General features: G+C 38.7%; 3 protein-coding genes across 3 annotated transcripts; 2 read left to right on the forward strand and 1 right to left on the reverse strand.

Annotated features, from left to right (window-relative positions):
- Window positions 1-2,673: 2,673 nt before the first annotated feature.
- LOC113311381 (receptor-like protein 34) lies at window positions 2,674-5,028 on the forward strand. Its single transcript, XM_026560220.1, has one exon. It carries the CDS (start codon window positions 2,674-2,676, stop codon window positions 5,026-5,028), a length of 2,355 nt encoding a protein of 784 aa, XP_026416005.1.
- A 10,205-nt stretch (window positions 5,029-15,233) lies between these two features.
- On the forward strand, window positions 15,234-15,680 carry LOC113311383 (putative receptor like protein 25). Its single transcript, XM_026560221.1, has one exon. The coding sequence runs from the start codon at window positions 15,234-15,236 to the stop codon at window positions 15,678-15,680; it is 447 nt and encodes a 148-aa protein (XP_026416006.1).
- A 447-nt stretch (window positions 15,681-16,127) lies between these two features.
- LOC113313167 (2-oxoglutarate dehydrogenase, mitochondrial-like) lies at window positions 16,128-21,240 on the reverse strand. Its single transcript, XM_026561904.1, has 9 exons — window positions 21,100-21,240; window positions 19,363-20,979; window positions 18,875-19,101; window positions 18,451-18,783; window positions 17,809-18,055; window positions 17,533-17,661; window positions 17,231-17,446; window positions 17,021-17,144; window positions 16,128-16,704 (listed from the first exon to the last, which is right to left on the reverse strand). The coding sequence occupies exons 2-9, from the start codon at window positions 20,932-20,934 to the stop codon at window positions 16,466-16,468; spliced, it is 3,087 nt and encodes a 1,028-aa protein (XP_026417689.1). The 5' UTR covers window positions 20,935-20,979; window positions 21,100-21,240; the 3' UTR covers window positions 16,128-16,465.
- Between the last annotated feature and the right edge of the window lie 431 nt (window positions 21,241-21,671).

Genomic DNA, 21,671 nt, shown 5'->3' on the forward strand with positions numbered 1-21,671 from the left:
TGAGACTTTAGGTTGGGTTCTGGAGTTTTTGTTCAGCATCTGGTAAAGGTTCGGTTTGCCTATCAGTTAAATTCATCTTTGATGGTACCCCTAATTAGTTAGTGCGAACATGTTTATTGTACATGATGGAAGATTTTAAAAACTAAATGTACAGACTATAGACCTATTTGATTGTGTAAATGATATGCTAGTCGGATAATAAAAATTTGTTCAAAAAACGTTGTTTAAAAGGCTGAGGGTTATATTAGGTAGAATGTATTTCTTTTTATTTTTATTTTCCTGGGTGAAATATTCAAAACGGTTAATAATTGAACAGTATTTTTTGATTCATGTCCATATAAACGGTATCAAAACCTATCAGTCTGTTTCACCCAGAAATTATTGGATTTGATCTTTTTAACTAATTTTGTGCTTTTAAATCACCTCTTTGATCTTTGATATGATTATCTTTGATATGATTATTTTTAACGAGACTAAAGTGAAGAAAAATCAACCTCAAAAGATGGGGAGTGGGATGGAGTAGAGACTGATTCTTGATGAGTTAGAGTGCGAGAGGTGCCCCACCTTGTACGTCGAAATGTTTTGTGGTTGAGTATAATTAGGGTCTCTAGTTTATGTATTTTTGTCCGAAAAGACGTCTAAATCATGTTCAATGATACAGACGGCTCCAGATAATTTAATTAAGAGAGTTCCAATCCCAATTTGTCTTTTTGTTGGAAAAGAAATGCTGAAGAAAATTCCCAATTTGTCTTGTGGTCGAGTATAATTAGGGTCCCAGTATGGGAAAATGCAGTTCCACAGCTGCAATTTTCAGAAGTTTGGACCAAATCTGAATGTTGATGTTGCTAAATAGTACTGCTTTAAACAATGCTATTTACTGCACCAAATATTTTCATAAATCCTCGGGAAAGGATTGTATCGAGAGTTGTTTGAACTTTTAAGAACTGCTTACCCTGCTCGTCTAGTCGGCTACTGAACCGTATCCAGGACTCAAGAAATTTTTAGTGGTTTTTGCACTTTTAGTTCCATAAACATCGCTGGCAGTACAATTTGTCACAAAATTAAGAAAACAAAATAATTGTTTCAACTAAGAGCTCTATACTCCGGTGAGTCCGGTCATTGACAGGCACTCATGACACTGGTCAAACTAACAGAATCAGAGGACTCGCGGTGTTCAAATGCCATGGTAATCCACTAGCTAGCAATTTTGTTCCCAGACGAAAACACTTTTTGAACTGCACTATAGCTCTGAACTTTGTTAATCACATTTCACGATTAGTTGATCAATGGCAGCTCTGGAAAAGCACCTGACCTACTTAAGCTATCTATCATTCATACTTTGTGATAACGGGAAATGGAAAATTGGAAACATATTTTGACCGTTCCACTAATTTCTTAGAACCTTCCTGCCAATTTTAGAACCAACGAGAACAGAATCTACTTCCTTGTAGTACACTAGTTTTGTACGATTCTCTCCACACGGCCAGGAATCATAATGCTCCTTCGGGGTCGACTACGTAAACCTATTATCAGTAACTCTCTTGCTCGTGCTGTTAATAGGGTTAAACTTCTCGCAGACTGCTGGTACTGATCAAAAATCTTTTACCCAACTCCTTAACGTGTTCCAAAAGACTAAACCCAAGTTATACATACACATACAAACTTGTTGTTTCCATCTTATTTTAGTTTTAATCAATTGACTGGATAGATTGGTCTTTCATTGAAACATGTCCACTGGAAATCTCTAATCTTTTATCTCTAAAAGAAATTTCACCAAACATATATCAATCAAGAATACATTTACAAATGAGCTATTGCTACGTCACGTCACCATGCTGGGACATGCACAAGGAAAAAGATCTAACAGATGATTTTCCAAGTCAAGCTCTAGGCTATGCTAATGAAAATCCAAATTCATTAGAGATAATCCATCAAATTGGAGTTCATAGGATTATAATGCAATGAATTGCTATAAATAGCAGCCTATGCTTAAGTTATTGTGCACATTCATCAGCATCACTTTACTATTTCATTGATAGAGTTAAGTTCAAAATAATCATGACTTCCTTCAGTAAGAGTACACAAATAACTTCATTTTATGTTCAACTTTATTTCTTTCTCTTTTTATTAATCAACATTATTCAATTCCCACTAGCTTGTCATGGATGCCAAGAGCAGGAAAGAAGAGCTCTTCTTGATTTCAAATTCTCGTTGGAGGACCCTGCGAATCGTTTAGCTTCCTGGCTAGAAGGCAGCAAATACCGGAACTGTTGTAGTTGGCAAGGTGTTGGATGTTCCAGTGACTCATCTCGGGTCATCTCCATCAACCTCCGCAACACAGTCCTGGAAACTCGATACAACGAGGATCCCTACGGTTTGGTCCCACCACCAAATACTGCATTAAAGGGTAACTTCTCATCCTCCTTGGTCAACATTGCTAATCTCGTGTATGTTGATCTCGCCTTCAACAACTTTCAGGAATCGCAAATCCCTTTTCAATTTTCTGCACTAACCAAACTCGTGCATCTTGATCTCTCCTACTCGAACTTTTCCGCGTCAGCTTCGGCGCAATTCACCAATCTATCGTCCCTACTATATCTCGATTTATCTTGTGGTTTTATTGTTAGACTAAGACGCTATGATCTTATCTCCTCTTGCTTAGGATCATCATCTATGAAATGGTTGAGAGGGTCAGCAAATCTCCAAGTACTAAAGTTGAGTGGTATTGATCTATACGAGGCCACATCTTCAGAAAAGAATTTTGCCGAATCTATATCATATCTATCTAATCTCAAGGATCTTCATCTCTCTTCTTGTAATATATCTAGCACAGATTTTCCCATTCATGAGTTTCACAATCTTTCTCGTCTATCTTCTCTCAAGTTGAGTGTCAATTATAAAATGAGTTTCGAAGTCCCAACACAGATGGTGAATTTGACTTCGCTTTCTATTCTCGACGTATCTTCTTGTGGACTACATGGTTCAGTTCCTTATCTTCCTCAACTTACAGAGCTTGATGTGAGTTTTAATGATGGTCTTCATCCTGATTTTCTAACTAAAATGTTTCAACGTCGATGGCCTAAGCTTCAAAGACTTTCCATTTCCTCTGCTTATATCGGGGGACCAATCCCAAATTCAATTTCCAATGCACCAGTGTTGGTCACTCTTTCTGCTTATTCTTGTGCAATTCAAGGATCTTTACCTTCTTCAATCTACGGCCTCACTCTATTGAATTCAATAGATCTGAGATATAATAACATAACAGGTTATATCCATTCTTCAATTTGTGATATTTCTTCTCTTCGAGAACTTAGTTTAGATGAAAATAACATAACAGGAATAATACCTAATTGCCTTATGAAGCTCAGAAACCTTAGTGTCTTTAGTGTCTATGACAACTCAATTGAAGGCACTGTTTCGTTAGTATCATTTATTAATGAATTAAACCTAACTTCTTTAGACCTGGGCCATAATAGGCTAACTGTTGTTACAGATGAACCCTTGCATCAATTCTCTAAGTCTAAGCTACAGCATCTAGTTTTAAGTTCATGCAATTTGAAAGGATTAATCCCTTCCGTTATTTGTAATTTGACTCACCTTAACTATTTAGATTTGTCTTATAACAACCTAACAGGAGTTATCCCTTCTTGCATTTCCAAACTCAAAATTTACTCCCGCTTAGACTTGTCGAACAACAAACTTAGCGGTTCACTCCCTCTTCCACCTGATGACCAATTTAACGACTATTTTTTCGACTATTTCTTGTTTCATTTATCAAATAATAATTTCAGCGGTGAAATCTCGCTAAATCTGGGGAAATTACTATCTAATGCTTGGTATATTAATCTATCGGGTAATGAACTTACAGGTTCAATTCCATTTTCTATATGTTCAAAAGATTCAGGGTCTCCTCAACATCTTGACATGTCCAAGAACAAATTTTCTGGGATTATACCAAATAGCATAGGGTATTGCCCGGTTCTTCAGTATCTAAACCTTGGTAGCAACAACATCACTGGAAGTGTTCCGGATGAGCTTGAACAGGCAACAATATTGCGTGATCTTCTTCTAAATGACAACAATCTCGATGGTACTCCTCTTCATATCATTAGTAAACTACACGCGTTGGAGATCCTCTACTTAGGAAATAACAACATTGGAGGCAGTTTACCAACTGGATTTGGTTCCCTCGACAGCCTCCAGGTTCTTTCTTTAAGGTCTAACAAGATTAATGGGTCAATACCTGAAGGGGTTTTTAAACTGAACCAACTCCAAATACTAGACTTGTCGAAAAACAATCTCTCAGGTCATATTCCGAAAGTATCAGGAAAATACCTGAGGGGATTAATACGCAACTCTTCGCTATTTGCTTTTGATTATTCACCTGTTCCATTACAGATGATGATCAACGGGGTCGAGATACAGCTTCAAAAATTAAACAACTACAGCTCAGGAATTGATCTATCGCATAATATGCTTGATGGAAATATTCCAGGAGAGATAGGTTTGTTAACAGGACTTGCAATGCTTAATTTATCTCATAATCGCTTCTCGAATAACATTCCTGCAAGTCTTCGGAACATGTCTAGCTTACAGTCTTTGGATTTAAGTTACAATAGACTTTCTGGACATATCCCGCAATCTTTAACATTACTCGACTTTCTTGGGGTTCTGAACTTATCATACAATGAGTTGAGTGGCAGGATTCCAAGAGGGACTCACTTCGACACATTGGGTGTTGATGGATGGGCCTACGTTGGGAATGAAATGTTGTGTGGAGAACCAACCAAGAAACTTTGTGACGATGATAAGGTTACCAATACTGGTGATTCTAGCCATACGAAAGAACCTGAAGAAGATGATCCAAAAGAGAGAATATTATTCTATGGTGTTATTGCACTTGGGTTTGGAGTTGGATTTTGGAGTCTATTTTTTGTTTTAATTCTAAAAAAAGAGAAATGGTGGTTCCCGTATTGGAGATTTATGGACCATGTTGCCGTAAAAATAACAGGCTATATTCGAAGATAATGATAGTAATTTATGTATTGATTTTTAGTTGTAACTTCGTAGTTCGTACATTTGGAGAATCTTGTATTCGAAGTTAATTAATAAAATGATAGAAGCTACCAAGCTAAGTGTGACTTATTAGCCATGAAGTCATTCAGTAAGAGTTGCCAAAAACTATCATTTCATCGTCTTGTTCTTCTTGTCCAGTTTTTATTGATCGACATCTTTTTCATTCAGTAAGAGTTCCCAACTTGCTCAATTCTTTTAGTATTATACATTCATGATTCACTGATTGTTGCTAGTGTGTAAGAGTGAGCTTGACTTGCAAAATTGCAGCTGCGTTTTTAATTTCGCTGACTCACAATGATCTACCATTATAATTTTCATTGAATTCTCTTGACTCTTGAGAAATCGAACCTATCTTATGATAACTTGGGTGGTCAGATCACAAGAGAACCTTTGTTTAATGGATTTTCATCTTCATCTCGATTTGGTTCTTTGTTTTCTTCCATTAAGCCGTCGTCTAGGGTTCATCTCCACAAAATTGGGATCATCCAACAAATATCCCAAATAGTCATCTCCAAATTTTGGGTTACATCGTGTCGAAGAATGGGATAGTGGTTGATCCAGCAAAGGTGCAAGCAATTCGCGACATCCCATCTCCTGCGACGATAAAAAATGTTCAGAAGGTAAACAATCAACTCGCAGATTGGGACGATGCATCGCCAGATCGTCCGACAAATGTAAGCATTTCTTTGGTATCTTGAAGAAAGTGAGTAATTAAATTCGCGTGGACTGAAGAATGCCAACAAGCCTTGCAAAGTATAACGATTATCTTGCCAACTTGTCCATCTTACAAAGGTCAGAACCTGGCGAAGAACTTGTGATATACCTTGCAGCAACATCTAAAGCACTTTGTGCAGTACTACTAAGATCTGACGAAGGAGTGGAGAAACCAATCTATCACATTAGTAAGACAGTCAGTTCTGCAGAAAGAAATTATGCGAAAATTCAGCAGTTAATAAATTGTGGACATTCAATTTCAACGGGTCAATCCCTCAAGAGATTAATAAATTGCAATCTCTCCAAATATTGGACTTATCGCACAACAATTTCACAGGGATAGTACCAAGGAAAATAGCAGATTTGGGAATAATTCTAAGCGATGGAGCATTTTATGTATCCTCCATTCAGAGCAAGTCTTATGGTGGAATCCATCCATCTTCTATGCCACCTCAGCACTTGGAACTGTTGATGGAAGCGCAAGTCTAATCGTGGAACACAGAAAACGCAAATAAGAATAGCGTAAAACGCGAATAATAATAGCGCCGGGGAAACGCTATTAATAATAGCGCTAGACTTTAGTCAACGGTCAAAACCCAATCTTAATAGCGCCAAACGCTAATCTTATTAGCGCCAAACGCAATTGTTAATAGCGCTAAGCGCTAATCTTATTAGCGTTTTTTCGTTCATATATCTAGTAACACCATCGACCCCTTCTTCTTCTTCCTCTCACAGTTCATCTTCTCTGAAAAAAGAAGAAAAACAACCTAAAACCCCCTTTCTTGATTCTCATAGCACAACTCAAATAAATCAAATTGCTTCAAAGGGTTTGTTCTATGTTGCATAAGGAATCGAATCAAACTTAAATTTCTCAATTTGATTGAGAATCCAAAGAGAGGTTAGTTGAATTATAATTTGAGTTTATTTTATAGTTTGATGAAATGTTAGGAATTTAGATGATATTATTGTTGATTGTATGCATGATACTCGATTGTATGATGAATGATAACAATTTTGATTCACAATGACGAATTTGACATGTAATTTAGGGTTTTAGATGATGAATATTGTGTTATTTAGGGTTTTAGATGATGAACATTGTGAAATTGCCATGAGATAATGAATTAACATGTGTTAGTTACATTATGTAAACAATTTAAGTGCATTGTGTGACTATATTGATTTTAATTTGATGATTTTGTATAGATTGTGGATATGGATGTGTTAATGATCTTGAGTTCAAAAGAACCGGATGAGAAACATATTTCTATAAGTATAGACCCACTTGATACACAACATGATATCACGTTTAGAAGTAATCTAGAAGACCTTGAGGATTTATATGACCGTGTGGTAGTTCATGAAAGTGCTAGTCAAGTTCTTCAAAATTCCGGCCTTGCTAGATTTTTTGAAATTAGAATTAAGAGAGCTGATCAACAACTAGCTTATGCAGTCATAGAGAGGTGGTGGTATAGTACCAATTCGTTACATTTCCCAAACTTTGAAATTGGTTTCACCCCTTTAGATTTTGTTCACTTAACTGGAATTCCTATTGGAAATGGTCGTAGAATATTGGAACACGCCGCTACAAGTAAATGGAAAAGTAGAGAAAACCAACAACTAGAGGACACCTACTTTGGACCTTTGCATGGGTATGCAAAGTACAACAAGAACTCACTTGAATTTCCTATTAGTTGCCTCGTAAACTATATCAAGGACAATCCAATTAATGATGAAAATTGGGAGATTGTGACTCGATACTTCTTATTATGGGTGATTTTCAAAAGTTTTATTGGCACGTACCACTACAAGAGCAAGCAAAGGTTGGATCGCTTCCTTGCGTGATTTGAATGCGATTGGCAATTATGATTGGGGTTCGGCTTGTTTTAGTCACTTGTATAGTAGCATGAGTGCGGTTGCTAGAGGTGGAAAAAACATGTGTGGATTGGCGATGGTTTTAGAATATTGGTTTTACATATATTTTCGTACTTTGACGCCTTTTCTCCAAGAAGGTGTACCGACTGATGTATGGCCTGCAATTATGATATTCAAGAAAGATAGTCTAGTGAAGTTGCAAAGGGGTACTTCCAAACACTCTGTTAATACAGCTCGCCAACAAATTAAGTTGAGGACAATTGTTGGAACGGAATGGCAACCATGGTCTACTAGTATGTATAGAGATCATCCTGATATAGTGCATGCTCGTGAAATCTCCAATCAAAGAGTGGCTTTCTATAATCCGGAAAGCGATACTAGTATCATGTATCTTGGTGAACGGTTTTTAAGGCAAACAAAGGGATTTATAACAATTCCAAGAAGTCCACGTGAACGTTTGGAAGACCTTGATACCCCCCATGATCCTATTGATGTGGTTGAAGGACGAGACTATAAGCATGTTGATGAGAGAATGTATGTGTGGTGGTGGAAGCAACAATCTATTGGATTTTTGCTCCCAGAAATATATCGTCAAGAAAACAGAGATGAAGTTGGAGATACAAGCACTCAAGATCCGACATTTCTAGTAAATCAGGTCCCCCCAATATATCCATCACGGTATAAGTATGACAACGTCTCACAAGCTTCACCTGAATTTCCAAGAGTTTCTTTTTGTATCGTACGTTCAGACAGTGAAGGCAACCGTGTTGAAGTGCCTTTGCAAGCACCCGATCCTCCTCCATTCACGTATGATGCTAATTGGGGAACAAGGGTTAGTAATTTTTTATTTTAACTCCTTCAATTATTTTGTTTGCCACATTATTATGATTTTCTTTACACATTAGAAGTTCCTTCATATATTTTCTATCTTGGTGTTTCTTTTCAGGAGCAATGGAAAGATTTAGCGCATAGGTTGGATACGTTAAATCTTGCAAAGGAAGATTATTTGTTTGAAATAGATCGTGCACGTGCTCTTGGGGAAGGATCGACGTCAACCCAATCATGTTATGATCTTGGAGACAACTCTCAATGGTCAAGCCGTAAAAGACCAGCCACAAGTCAATCAGATGATGCATGGTCATTATGTTCCACAAGATGAAGTAGTTCCAGAGTCACAATTAACTCAAGTCTTGAATAGTGGTGCGGTTGGTTTAAGTGAAGACGAAATGGCAAGGATGTTAGGATTAAGTTTTGGGGGAACATGGATGTGTTTTCTTTAATGAATGTGTATGAAACTTGGATGTTTTTTCTTTTGTATGAAACTTGGATGTCTTTTCTTTAATGAATGCGTGCATGAATATCTTCTCTTTTGTATGGATTCAAAAATCTTGGAATGCTTACATTGTTTGAGTTTTGTTTATAGGTGCAATATGGACGATGAAAATCCGCTAAGGAGGTATGTACTTATGACGTATGGTATAGATCTTAGCATTGGTGATGATAGCGAGGAGAGAGCAATTGTGTTGTACCAGTATATGACTCAAAGAATGCATATGCTCTTCCAACCGGTGCCTCAAGAAGTATTGACGCGACAAATGGTGGATAGGAAACGAGAGGATGGAGATGCAAGGATGATGCACGAATACTTTGGACCTAACTGTACTTGGGTCCCTAAGAAGTTCCACCAACGTTTGGGTATGTATCGACCTCTTTTCTTACGTATTCTAAGTGAAATAGTTGTTGCAGATCCTGCTTTTGATTTCCAAGTTGATTGCACCGGAAAACTTGACCACTCTCCCCACATGAAGATGTATGCCGTAATGAAATGTTTGTGTAAAGGCATAGCCGTTGATAGCACAGATGATTATGTGTGTATGGGAGCGTCGACCATATATATGTATGTCAAGAGGTTTACTAGGATAATTGTTCGACATTTTGGTCCAAGGTATATGCGACTTCCTACAAGAGAAGACACGGAAAGATTATTGGCAGAAAATGCAGCTAGAGGGTTTCCTGGAATGCTTGGAAGTGTTGATTGTATGCACTTTCAGTGGAAGAATTGTCCAACAGCATGGGCAGGTACGTTCCGTGGACATGAGAAAAAACCTACCATCATCTTAGAAGCTGTGGCATCATATGATCGGTGGTTTTGGCATGGTTTCTTTGGAACGCCAGGGTCGAACAACGACTTGAACGTCTTAGCTCAATCTCCACTTTTTGATATGATGGTTAATGGTTTAGCAGCTCCTTGTAATTACCGCATCAATGGCCACAGTTACGACAAGGTTTACTACTTGGAGGATAATATATATCCACGATTGTCTTGTATTGTGCAGTCATTCAAAATTCTTCTTCCAAATCAGCCAGTCAATACGTTGTTCAATAGATACCAACAAGCGAAGAGAAAAGATGTTGAAAGGGCTTTTGGAACTCTCCAAAACAAGTTCCAAATAATGATGAGTCCTAAAAAGTGCATATTTCTATATATTTTTCTTGGCATTTAACTCATCTTTTGTGCATTAATTCTACATTTTATCCCATATTCTGTATTTTCATTGTTTTCAAGAATAAATATTTTTATTAATTAATTCTGCATTTTTAGGTAATAAATAAAGTTCGGATGAGTCGCGGAGCGAAAAGAGCAGAAAAGTAGTGAAAAGCCGGGAGAAATTACGCAAGGAAACCGCGAAGAATGGTGCGCACAACCTCATTTTCTACACACAAAAGCGCCTCCGTTATCAGCCATCAGATCATTTCTCAGAAGCATCCGACGGTCGCTCCTTGCTGATCATCAAAATCTGATGTCTCTGCCAAGCACCACAGCGCTGAAATTCCAAGCCTTCAGATTAGATGGTAGTTGAATCCAACGGTCGCTCCCTTGCTGCGCATCGAAGTTTGATATACCCGCCTAACACTACAGTACCTAACTCCATCAAATACCGTTCATTTTGTTGTATCATATAATCCAACGGTCGCTCATCGCTTGCCTCCACATCACCGTCCGATCTACCTACCAGCTTCGCATCCAATGACTCAGCGTTGCAGAACATCAAATTCGATGGACCCATCTAACACCCTAGCGACCGCGCACCTACACCCCAACCAAACGGACCCTTCCTTCCCAAACCATCGAACCCTTTCTTCACCACCATACCCTGTTTGCAGAGCCTTCCCCTTCCACCGTACACCACCACCTTCTCCACCTCTGTCACCATCATCTCTACCACCTAACCTCCACCAAATCACCACCAAACACCACCTACACGCCGTAGCTACCTCCCCTACCTCTATAGCCATCTAACTTATTGATTTTTCACCACTGAAACCCTAGGTGATAAATCAATAAACTAGGTGAGGCTATAAGACGTAATTGAAGCATGGGAATGGAGCAGGAGACTGAGGAGAAGAATGGGTCGAAAGAAGACTCGTCAAATCACATGTTAGGTGAGTTTAATTCCAAACCCTAATTTCAACTGTTTTGGGAATTTTTGAGGGAATTGTGTAAAACCCTAATTTGAGGGAATTGGGTATAAATAGAAGCTTTGGGGTGTTGTAAAAACCATGTTGGGATTAGCCCACATCCAGGACTCTCATGTCCTGTTAACTGTTAACTTTAGTTCAATTTTCAATTTTCAGTCACTGCTTAATTTCAGTTCACAGTTGTGTTGTTCTTGTTCATTGTTCCATGTTTTAAATCTTTGTAGTTCAGTTTCATGTTCATGTTGTATTCCTGTTATGCTTGTCTCCTGTTATTTATAGTTTTGTTCATTGTTAGTCAGTTAGTCCTGTTAACTTGTGTTGTTGCTCACTGTTAGTATCAATGTTCCTGTCATGTTTGTTTTACTGTCATTTGAAGGAATGCTAGGCTAGATTTCTTAGAAGCTTTGTGTTGATTGTGTAATGGAAGAAATCAGTGCTTAAAGCAAGCTGATTTTCTTGCCATTCTTGTTGTATGCTTAGGTTGTAGTGTTGATTGTGCATTGGGAGAAGCTAGTGCTTATAGCAAGCTAGTTTTCAACCCATTCTATAGGAATGCCTGTATTCTTGCCTTAGTATTGCTTCTTGTCAGTTTCTTTATCACCCCTGCCCTTGGCCTTAGGCCTTGGTCCATTTTTGTTTTGTTTTTGCCTTGCTGTTTCTTCCCTGCCCTGCAACTCTGTTGCTTCTCCTGTTTGCATTGTCTTTACTGCTTCAGCAGCTGCAGCTGTTACTGCAACTCTGTTGCTGCTGCACTACTGTGCATTTTCCATTGCTTGCCCCTGCAGCACTTGTGCTGTATTGCTCTTGTGCACTGCTTGTGCTTCACTGCTGTTTCCCCTGCTGCAGCTCTGTTGCACTGCATTGCTGTGCATTTTCTGTGCTGCTGCCACTTCTCCTGGTGTGCTGCTACTGGTGCCTGCTGCACTGCTACTTGCCTCTCTGCAGCTGCTGCTGCCAATCATCTTTCTCTGAGCTCTTGCACTTCTGCTGCTGTGCATTGCCTCCCTTCCACTGCTGCTGCCTTCCATGGCCAAGCCAAAGACTGCTGCTTCAACTGAGCCCAAAAGCTCAGTTCACTCTCAATCCTTTGAATTCCATAGTAAGCCCAAAGCCTAACTCAGTAACCAAGCCCAGAGCATAACTTGGGCTCATCAGCAGACCAAAATCAAAGCCCAGTTGTTTAAGACCAAAGCCCAAACTCATTAAGGCCCAATCCAACTTAACTGTGGGCTTAATCAAAAGCCTAAGTTTAAGGCCAAAGCCCATTTGCACTTCAAAGATAACTGAGCCCAAGCTCAGTTCATTTTAACAAACCCATTAGTACATTAAGCCCAATAGTTCCAAAGGGGTATTCTAAGCCCTAAGCAAATCTAGGAACCCAGATAGCTAAAACACTTCCGAAACACACCCGATCTCTGTGGATCGACCCGTACTTGCACGAGCTACAACAGACGACCGTGCACTTGCGGTATTACTGTAGGCCCGTTTTTCTGCGCATAATTTTATACCCTTTTAGAAGCCTACCAAATAACAAAAAAGCCAGTAATATATTTGGATAAGGAGGATATAAACTTTATTATCAAGTCTTGTTTGATTTTGCATAACATGGTCATTGAGAATGAAAAACGTAACTTAGATTGGGGTCAAGTCGTGAACGAACCAATACGACAGGTTACTGGAATACCGAGGTCATACCACGAGTTAAGGAATGATGAGGCATATCTCCAACTCCGCAATGATCTTGTTCAACATATTTGGATACGACATGGACTAGGTCTCAGAGACGGTGAAATGACACCAGAATCTCCCCCTCCGCCACCAGATGATCTTGACGGTTCAGATGGTGAATTCAATCCTACCGATGTTTACCCACCAGAAGAACAACTTTAGTCTTTTTCGTAAGATTTCGAAGAACATCTTTAGTGTTTTTTCGTAAGATTTCGAACATCTTTAGTCTTTTTTCGTAAATTAAGAAATATTAAAATTTTCATTGTATTATGTATGGCTTTCATTGTTTTCAATTTATGGTTTTCATTGTTTTCAAAAGAGAAGAAGTTATGGATTTTCAAAAGAGAAGAAAAAAACTAAGTATGGAACTTGAGGAATTGGCGTAGGTTCTGGATGTTTTTCAAGAAAAGCGCAAATAAGAATAGCGCCAAACGCTATTAAGAATTGTGTTTCATTCCTAACCATTAGATCTGTAACGGCTCCTTCTAATCAACGACTCACAAAGAAGCGCCAGTAACAATAGCGTTTCAACGGCTATTTTTTTAAATTCGAAATTTTCCCTATAAATTGATCACTTCTCAGCTCAGCTCAGACCAAAACCATTCAATCTCTAGATTTTTCTCCATCTTCTCTAGATTTTTCTCCATCTTCTTAAAATTCATTGCAATTCAGACTTTTTTTTTAACCATGGAAAAATATCTTACACCCGAAGATGTTGCAATCACCAAAGCTTGGATAAGCATTACACTTGATGGTGTTGCCGGAGTTGATCAAAAATCAAACCAGTTTTGGGAGCGGGTATTCGATACATATGTAAGCAGCTTTGGGAATAAAAATGACAGAACTGTTCATAAGTTGCAAAATAGATTTGATACCTTGAAAAAAGATGTCAAAAAATGGGTTGGTATCTTAAGAAATTTTCATAGAAACAATGCGAGCGGATGCGGAAGTGATGATCTTGTAAGTTCTATTAAGATTTTTTATTGAAGGATTTCTAACTTGGGTTTTTGTTTGTTTTTTGTAGGAGAGAAAAGCTAGATTGGAATATAGTAAGGTTAGCAAGGGAAAACCTTTTCAAAATGAAGAGGTGTACCGACTTTTCAAAGCCCATGTTCTCGGATTCAATCTCGAAGAAATTGATCCTACTCAAAATGTGGAAGATGAATCGGATGCTCCTAGTGTTAATGCTTCAACAAGTAGTGCTCCCGCAAGAAGCGACCGAAGATGGCATGAAGAGGATGGCCCTCGTCGACCAACGGGGAAAAGGGCTCAACAAAGGGAAGCTTCGGAGCTATCGGCCATCAACGAAGGAACGGAGCGTATTTTGAAACATTTTAGTGAAGAGAATGCAAAGAAGATGGCAAGATTAGATGGACAAGAAGAATATTTATTAACTATTGCAGAGACAAAAAAGAAATCCGTGGATTTGGCTTTGGAGAAACATGAACTCGAAGTGTTGGATGTGGTGGTTGAGACCTTGCCGGAATGGAAGCAACAATTTATGTTGGATAAACAAAATAAGATTTTGGAAAAACATGGTTATCCTCCTAGAACACTTGATTATCCTAGCACTATGTAGCTTCAATTTTTTTTTTTTTTTTTTTTTTTTTTTGCAATTTGATGTAGTGGAATCAATGTAGTTGAAGTATTTTTAGTATCAATCAATTTTATCTTCTTTTTGATTTGATTTGATTCAATATATGAAACCAAAAAACTAGTTTGTTCAAGAGGAAAAAAATGAGAGAGTAGAAAAAAAAACTAAGTATAGAATTGGGGAAGTGGAGTGGCTCCTGGATGTTTTTTGTGGTTAGCGCAATTAAAATTGGCGCTGAAAAACGCCAATCTTAATAGCGTTGAAAAACGCTAATCTTAATAGCGTTGAACGCTATTCTTTTTAGCGCTTGACTTACGCTATTTTGATTAGCGTTAAGCGCCATTCATATTGGCGTTTCTTATCCTCTACTGCGCCAATCTTATTGGCGTTCAGCGCCATTCTTATTGGCGTTTCGATGGATTCCACGAACCCTTCCACCAAACCATGGAACGTTGCTTGGATTTTCTGTGGAAAACCCCAACTTGAAAGCCACTAGACTTGACATTCCATGAATTTTCCACACTTTGAATAGGTCGGATTCCACCATAAGACTTTCTCTCGTAACTTTGATATACAATTGTGGAGGGTGAACAAAGGAATCGTAATACCGTCTGAGAAATTGTACGAATATAGTTCTGGAATTGATCTATCGTGCAACTTTCTTGAGGGGAACATCCCATATGAGATTGGTCGTCTGCAATTTCTTTCCACTCTCAATCTATCACATAATCGCTTTTCCGGTATTATCCCAAAGAGTGTCGGAAACATGAGTGGTTTGGAATCTTTGGATTTGAGTTTCAACAAATTCTCAGGAAATATCCCACAATCTTTAGCATCAATAGGTTTTCTTGGACATTTGAACCTATCTTACAATAACTTGAGTGGCAGGATCCCAAGAGAACCTCACTTTGACACATTGAGTGGAGATGGTTCAGCCTATGCCAACAACAGTTTGTTGTGTGGCTTCTACACAAACCACACTTGCGAGGGTGATCAGATCAGCAATGCTACTGATAAAACTCCATACGAAAGTTATGAAGATAATAAAAACGATGCTAAAGAGAAGTTGTTGTTGTATGCCATCGTTTCCCTGGGGTTTGGAGTAGGATTCTGGGGCTTATTCCTTGTTTTGCTTTTGAAAAAAGAGAAATGGTGGTTTGGGTATCGGATATTGGTTGATGTTGTTGCACTGAGAGTGGCCAACTGTTTGTAAAATTTTAATACTGTAATAAATTATAGTATCTTTTACCATGTGAATCTTCCAAATCTCTCAAGTTTTCTTTCCTAGGCCAAATTTAGGAGTGATGGTATCCTAGTAAAATCACCTAGTAAGCTCACATTTGATTTCATTCATCAGATTCTTGTACAGACTCTACAGACCATCTTTGCAAAACCCAAAATACCAAATAATCAAGCAAAGACAATTTTGGACTGCAAGGAGACCGAATTCATGTTTCCACCTGAGATTGTTAATAACAAATTTAGCAGCAGAACTTTACTTCCGTTGCAGCAAATCATTGTGTATACATCCTAAGAACTTAAGTGCATGTTATTCAAGACAGACAGTCTATTACGCTCACTAACTTTAGTTTCCTGGCACTATTTAATACATTTGGCACCTGCTGTTATATGGATCGATATTTCTATCCTGTAAAAAGGAAAAGAAAAAATGAAGATGATATTATCCGTTCGCCACAGTAATGCGTTTATTCATGCAACAGCACACCCCGAGGCACACGGCTAGTGCACTATTACTTGGGGGAATATGTTTTCAAACAAAGTAAGCGGAACAAAATTACACAAAATTTAGATTTACAATCGAACAAGAAAGGTAACACAGACATGAAACATCTGCAGGGCATCACCACCCTCCCTTGAAGGGTTAGGATAAAATCCTCTATCCTAACCTAAACCGAAATATACAAAATAACATTTAGTTTATTAAATGTGCCTTCCTCTGCATACCTACTCTCTAGGATTTAGATTTCAAAAGTTACTTCAAAAAGGATAGTTGATTGGCTCAGGCTGGAGTGCCTTGTGGACTAGGTCAGTCTGCTCCTTTGTATGGACCGAGTAGAAACCAGTGGCGGTGGCAGCTGATGGGCCACGACCGACATATTTAATGTCCTCCATGGTTCCTCTACCTAAAGCCTTCATGGCAGTACACAGACGTGGAGCAATGTAGTTGTATCCACCCATGTTCATTGGCTCTTCTTGGCACCAAACAACTTCAGCATCTAAAAAAAAGGAAATACAAAGCAACAAAGAATCAGTTTATCAGCATGACTGTTTTGTCCAGTTACAAAGATCTCCGAAATCAACCCCCGCTAAACAACTAGATGACAGCTACGAAGCAGTTCAGTAGAAAGTGCATTTGGCACTGCTGTGACACTCAACCATGTAGTAGAATATTAGGTTAATATGGTTGGTTGAGGATTTGTTTTTAGATATACTTTGCTCGAGTCAAACTATTTCCTAGGCAGGAAAATGAGCTGATGGGTTCTACTTGACTATCTCATTTTTGTTCAATTTTTATCGAGTTAAAGGACATACTTGGATAACGCTTCAGTTCTCGCTGGATAAGGTCGTAAGGGAATGGGCAAAGCTGCTCCACCCTGCAGATTGCAACGTCATCACCACTGACTTTCTTCCGTTCTTCATCAAGCTCGTAATAGACCTAGAAAACAAAAAGGATGAACAACAAACACTTGGAACTGCTATAGATTGTAACAACTACTATTGAAGATTTTATATGGATAGTACCTTCCCAGAACACAAAACCAAACGCCTGACACCCTCCTCAAGGTCAGAACGGTCCTTCTGGTCTTTTATAAGACGCTTGAAACGGGTCCCTTGCTTGTCAAAACCTGGGTGCCCTTTGACATCATCAAACTCAGATAGATTTGACTTACAATCTTTGTGACGAAGCAGGTTTTTAGGTGCCATGACAACTAGTGGCTTTCGGAATTCCCTGTGTATCTGGAATGTGAACCATGCATAATCAGAAAATGGAACAGAAATGTTAAGACTTGGCCATACTGACGAGCATACTAAGTTGCACTTACCTGACGCCGCAGGAGATGGAAATAATTAGCAGGGGTTGTTACATTTGCAACCTGCCAGTTGCACTCCTGGATTTGCTTCCGAAGAGTTGGGTCCATTTCAGGTATGACATAGGGATTATCATCACTCATCTATATATTTAAATCATTTTAGAGTATCAGTTACGGCAGGTAAGACTCGAAAACAACCATTTATGACATGATTTGCCAGAGATAAAAACATTTAGTAAATGTCGCTAGGAGAGTATCATGGGTTATAAATAACATTGTTGGATATACCTGAAGGAATCGCTCCATTCTTGCACTAGAATGTTCAGGGCCCTGACCATCATAACCGTGAGGAAGCAACACTACAAGCCCAGTTTGACGTAACCATTTTGACTCTCCACTACTCAAAAACTGATCAAACATCACCTGCGCCCCATTTGAAAAATCACCAAACTGTGCTTCCCATATAACCAATGAATTTGGATTTTCCATTGAGTATCCCAATTCGAACCCAAGAACGCCAAACTCAGAAAGCGAGCTGCATATATGGAGGCAACGTAAGAATCACTATGTTAATGTCACAAGTGTACAATACAGAAATGAATTATATTCCCTTTCTGTAAATTAGACTCTCAATTCATATATAGTAATCTGATGCCAACTTAAAAGATTACGAACTGAAAATTTCTAAGGGTCTCAGTAGGTCAATTATCGACCGTCAATACTGAAAGCTCAACATTCTACAGGTTGCAATACATCTTGCAATATTGCCGAAATGCCTTTCACAATCTTGTCTAACTGCAATATTGACGAATTACATCACATTCCTCAAAATCTATATATCAAAGTGTTTATATAAACCTTCCAGGAAAAGATATCAGTAAAAGATGCAAATTTCTAAGAAAAAGTGAAAGACACTGCACAAAGCATCACCTGTTACTGACTGTAAACATCTCCTCATCTTGGTTCATGGTAACATGATCGAGAGGGCAGTACTTCTCCCCTGTTGCCTGATCGTGAATAACTGAATGCCGATGACTAAAGGTACCTCTTTCAACATCCTGACCACTCAACCTTACGTGATTTCCCTCCACTAGCAATGTAGCAAATGCAAGTGCTTCTCCGACTGCCCAGTCAATCCCCTCCCCAGTTTCAATCATCTGGGCACGTTGTTCAAATATCTTCTTTACTGCTCGGTGAGGCTTGAAAGTTTCTGGAAGACTTGTGATCGCTTTTCCAACGCTCTTCAGAATCTTAGGCTTCACCCTGAGGTACAACTCAATGGAATCAGTATTGCGTTAGTACACAAAAATCATGTAAAATAGAAGAGCAAAACCTGCAAAGTATCCCAACATACCCCGTGTTTCGAACACGTGAAACCTGTTCAGGGGATTTGAAACCAGTCCAATAAGCAGCAAGCCAGTCCCTTTTTTTAGGAACATAATCTTTGCTGTTAACAAACTCTTCATTGAGGATTGTGTTAACTTTATTCTGCATTCTTTTGATGTCTTCTTCTGTAATTTGCTCTGTTTCTAAAAGCTTCTTTTGGTAAAGCTCGAGCGCTGATGGATGATTACGGATGACCTGTCAAACCAAGTAAGAAGTGTGAAATATAGATTTAATCCTTTATCAGGCTGCCCTTTCACAAAACATGGCTGCAATCTGAAGAATGCAGAAACTTTCAATATCTAAGGTCTTATCTTGAACAACGAATAACTATAGCAAGGCGCGCTGCCACAAGAGGTAACAGAAATAAGAAATTCAACAAATATGTAACAACAAAATGGACATGGGAACATATGTTTGTATATCAATGATAGTCAAGAAGTAACGAAAGAGGCTTACTTGATACATTTTAGGCTGTGTGAAAGACGGTTCATCAATCTCATTATGCCCAAATCGACGATAACAAACTATATCAACAACAACATCAGAATGGAAAGTCTGTCTCCACTCAGCTGCGAGCTCACATACATAAACAACAGCCTCCAAGTCATCACCATTTACATGAAAGATAGGGGCATCCAACGCTTTAGCAACATCAGTACAATATTCGGAAGATCTCCCAGACATTGGATCAGTCGTGAAAGCCACTTGGTTATTCACCACAATGTGGATAGTCCCACCAGTCGTATAATTTGGAAGGGCGCTAAGATGCAAAGTCTCATAAACTACACCTTGTCCAGCGAAACTACCATCACCATGAATCAACACACCCAAATTCTTTGTCCTGTCCAAATCATTTGAATAGTATTGTTTTGCTCGAGTCTTTCCAATCACAAGTGGATCAACAGCTTCCAAATGACTAGGGTTTGCGACCAAAGACAGATGAAGTCTTTTTCCACCCCTAGTTGGTCGATCATAAGAAGTACCCAAGTGATACTTAACATCCCCAGTCCCTGTGTACAGTCCAACTTCATCGATAGGCTTTATACCTCCACTAAACTCACTGAAAATCTGTGCAAGTGGTTTCCTCACAACATTACCCAAAACATTCAATCTTCCTCTATGTGACATACCGATAACAATGCTCTCAACCCCAAGATCAGCCGACCTATCAAACATCTCCTTCATACCCGGAATCAAAGTTTCTCCACCTTCAAGCCCAAACCTCTTCGCAGCAGTCCATTTCGTAGCCAAGAAATTCTCAAACTGTGTACTCCACATAAGTCTATCAAGCATAACTTCACGACGCTGCAAATTATACTGCCTAGGTGTAGGTGTCTCAATTTTATCCCTCAACCAATTACACTTATCCCGATCAGCAATATGCATATACTCAAACCCAATACTCCCACAATACGCTTGCTCAAGCCTATTCAATATCGCTCTAAGAGTTTGAACAGGACGATTCTCAGACAAAAACCCTGAAACAGTCCAAACCCCGAGAAAAAACTCTCTATCTAAATCAGCTTCAGTAAACCCATACAATGCAGGATCCAAATCATCAGGAACTTCACGCTCCTCCAACGCTAACGGATCTAATTTCGCTTTCATATGCCCATTAACTTGATATGCTCGCACAAGTAACAACAAACGCATACTCTCCTGAATAGTTTGACCAGACAAACCAGGAGATGTAGACGCTTGACCAACAAAATTCCTAAAGAAATTATCCCATGATTCATCTACACTGTTAGGATCAGCTTCCCATGCTCTTTGCAATTCCTCCAAGTACACACTACTAGTCCCATTTAGAAAACTATCAGTTAATCTAGATAATGGTACAGGACGAGGAACCGGCGCACTCGATGGAGCTGCCTTCGATCTAATAACTGATGAATGGAAATATTGAGATTGTTGTTGTTGTGATCGGATTAATTGTGTTCGACTTATGTATGATGAAGATCTAGCTTGTGCTAGATTACGCTTAATTGCTAGTTTTGATATATTAGATACCGCTCTAAACCACGCCATAATGAAATTGAAAACTCAATCAAAATTTCTCAATTGATAAGACACCTGTTTCATCCAAAAATGAAATCCAAAATTCAAAGCCCTAATTATATAAGAAACGGAAAAAAAATGCTTTCGATGGATGATTGCTGGAGAGAAATTGATAAAAATGGAGGAGATTATTACCTGAGACGATCAGATTTCGGTGATTTTTTTTGTTGAAAACCCTAGTTTGTGTTGTTTCGGACCATTTTTTTTTCTCTGAGATTGAGAAGAGAGAGGCAGTACTTTCGATTGCCCTTTTTTGTGCCACCTCTTTGTTCTTTTTTCAGGTTTGGGTGGGTATTTGTCCCTCCGTAAGTATGACATTTTCAATGGATAAGGAATGGACTAAGTACTCCCTGGCACGTGAAAATGTTTGAACACTTGTGGTATCACCGACCAAATGGAACCAGTCATTCACCGCCACCACCGGTCATTTTTGTTAGGGACTTCCTTGTCATGGTGTAAAATTTGGTGGATGATGCAAATTTCTGGGATTTGAGGTTTGAGGCCGCAAGGTTCATTTTAAATTCTTGATAGGGTTTTTGGATGCTGAAGAGAGAAATAATTATTGAGCTTAATTGTCGAGTTATAGCCGGTTTGCTAGTTTGGAGATCAGTTCTGCCTTGGGAAGTTAAAATGCACAAAAGTCACAAGTTCATCTGGATACGCAATTTCATAATAATCACTATGAATAAGAAGATTAACATTTTTAA

Source organism: Papaver somniferum, chromosome 9 (assembly GCF_003573695.1).
Source record: "Papaver somniferum cultivar HN1 chromosome 9, ASM357369v1, whole genome shotgun sequence".
Taxonomy (NCBI): domain Eukaryota; kingdom Viridiplantae; phylum Streptophyta; class Magnoliopsida; order Ranunculales; family Papaveraceae; genus Papaver; species Papaver somniferum.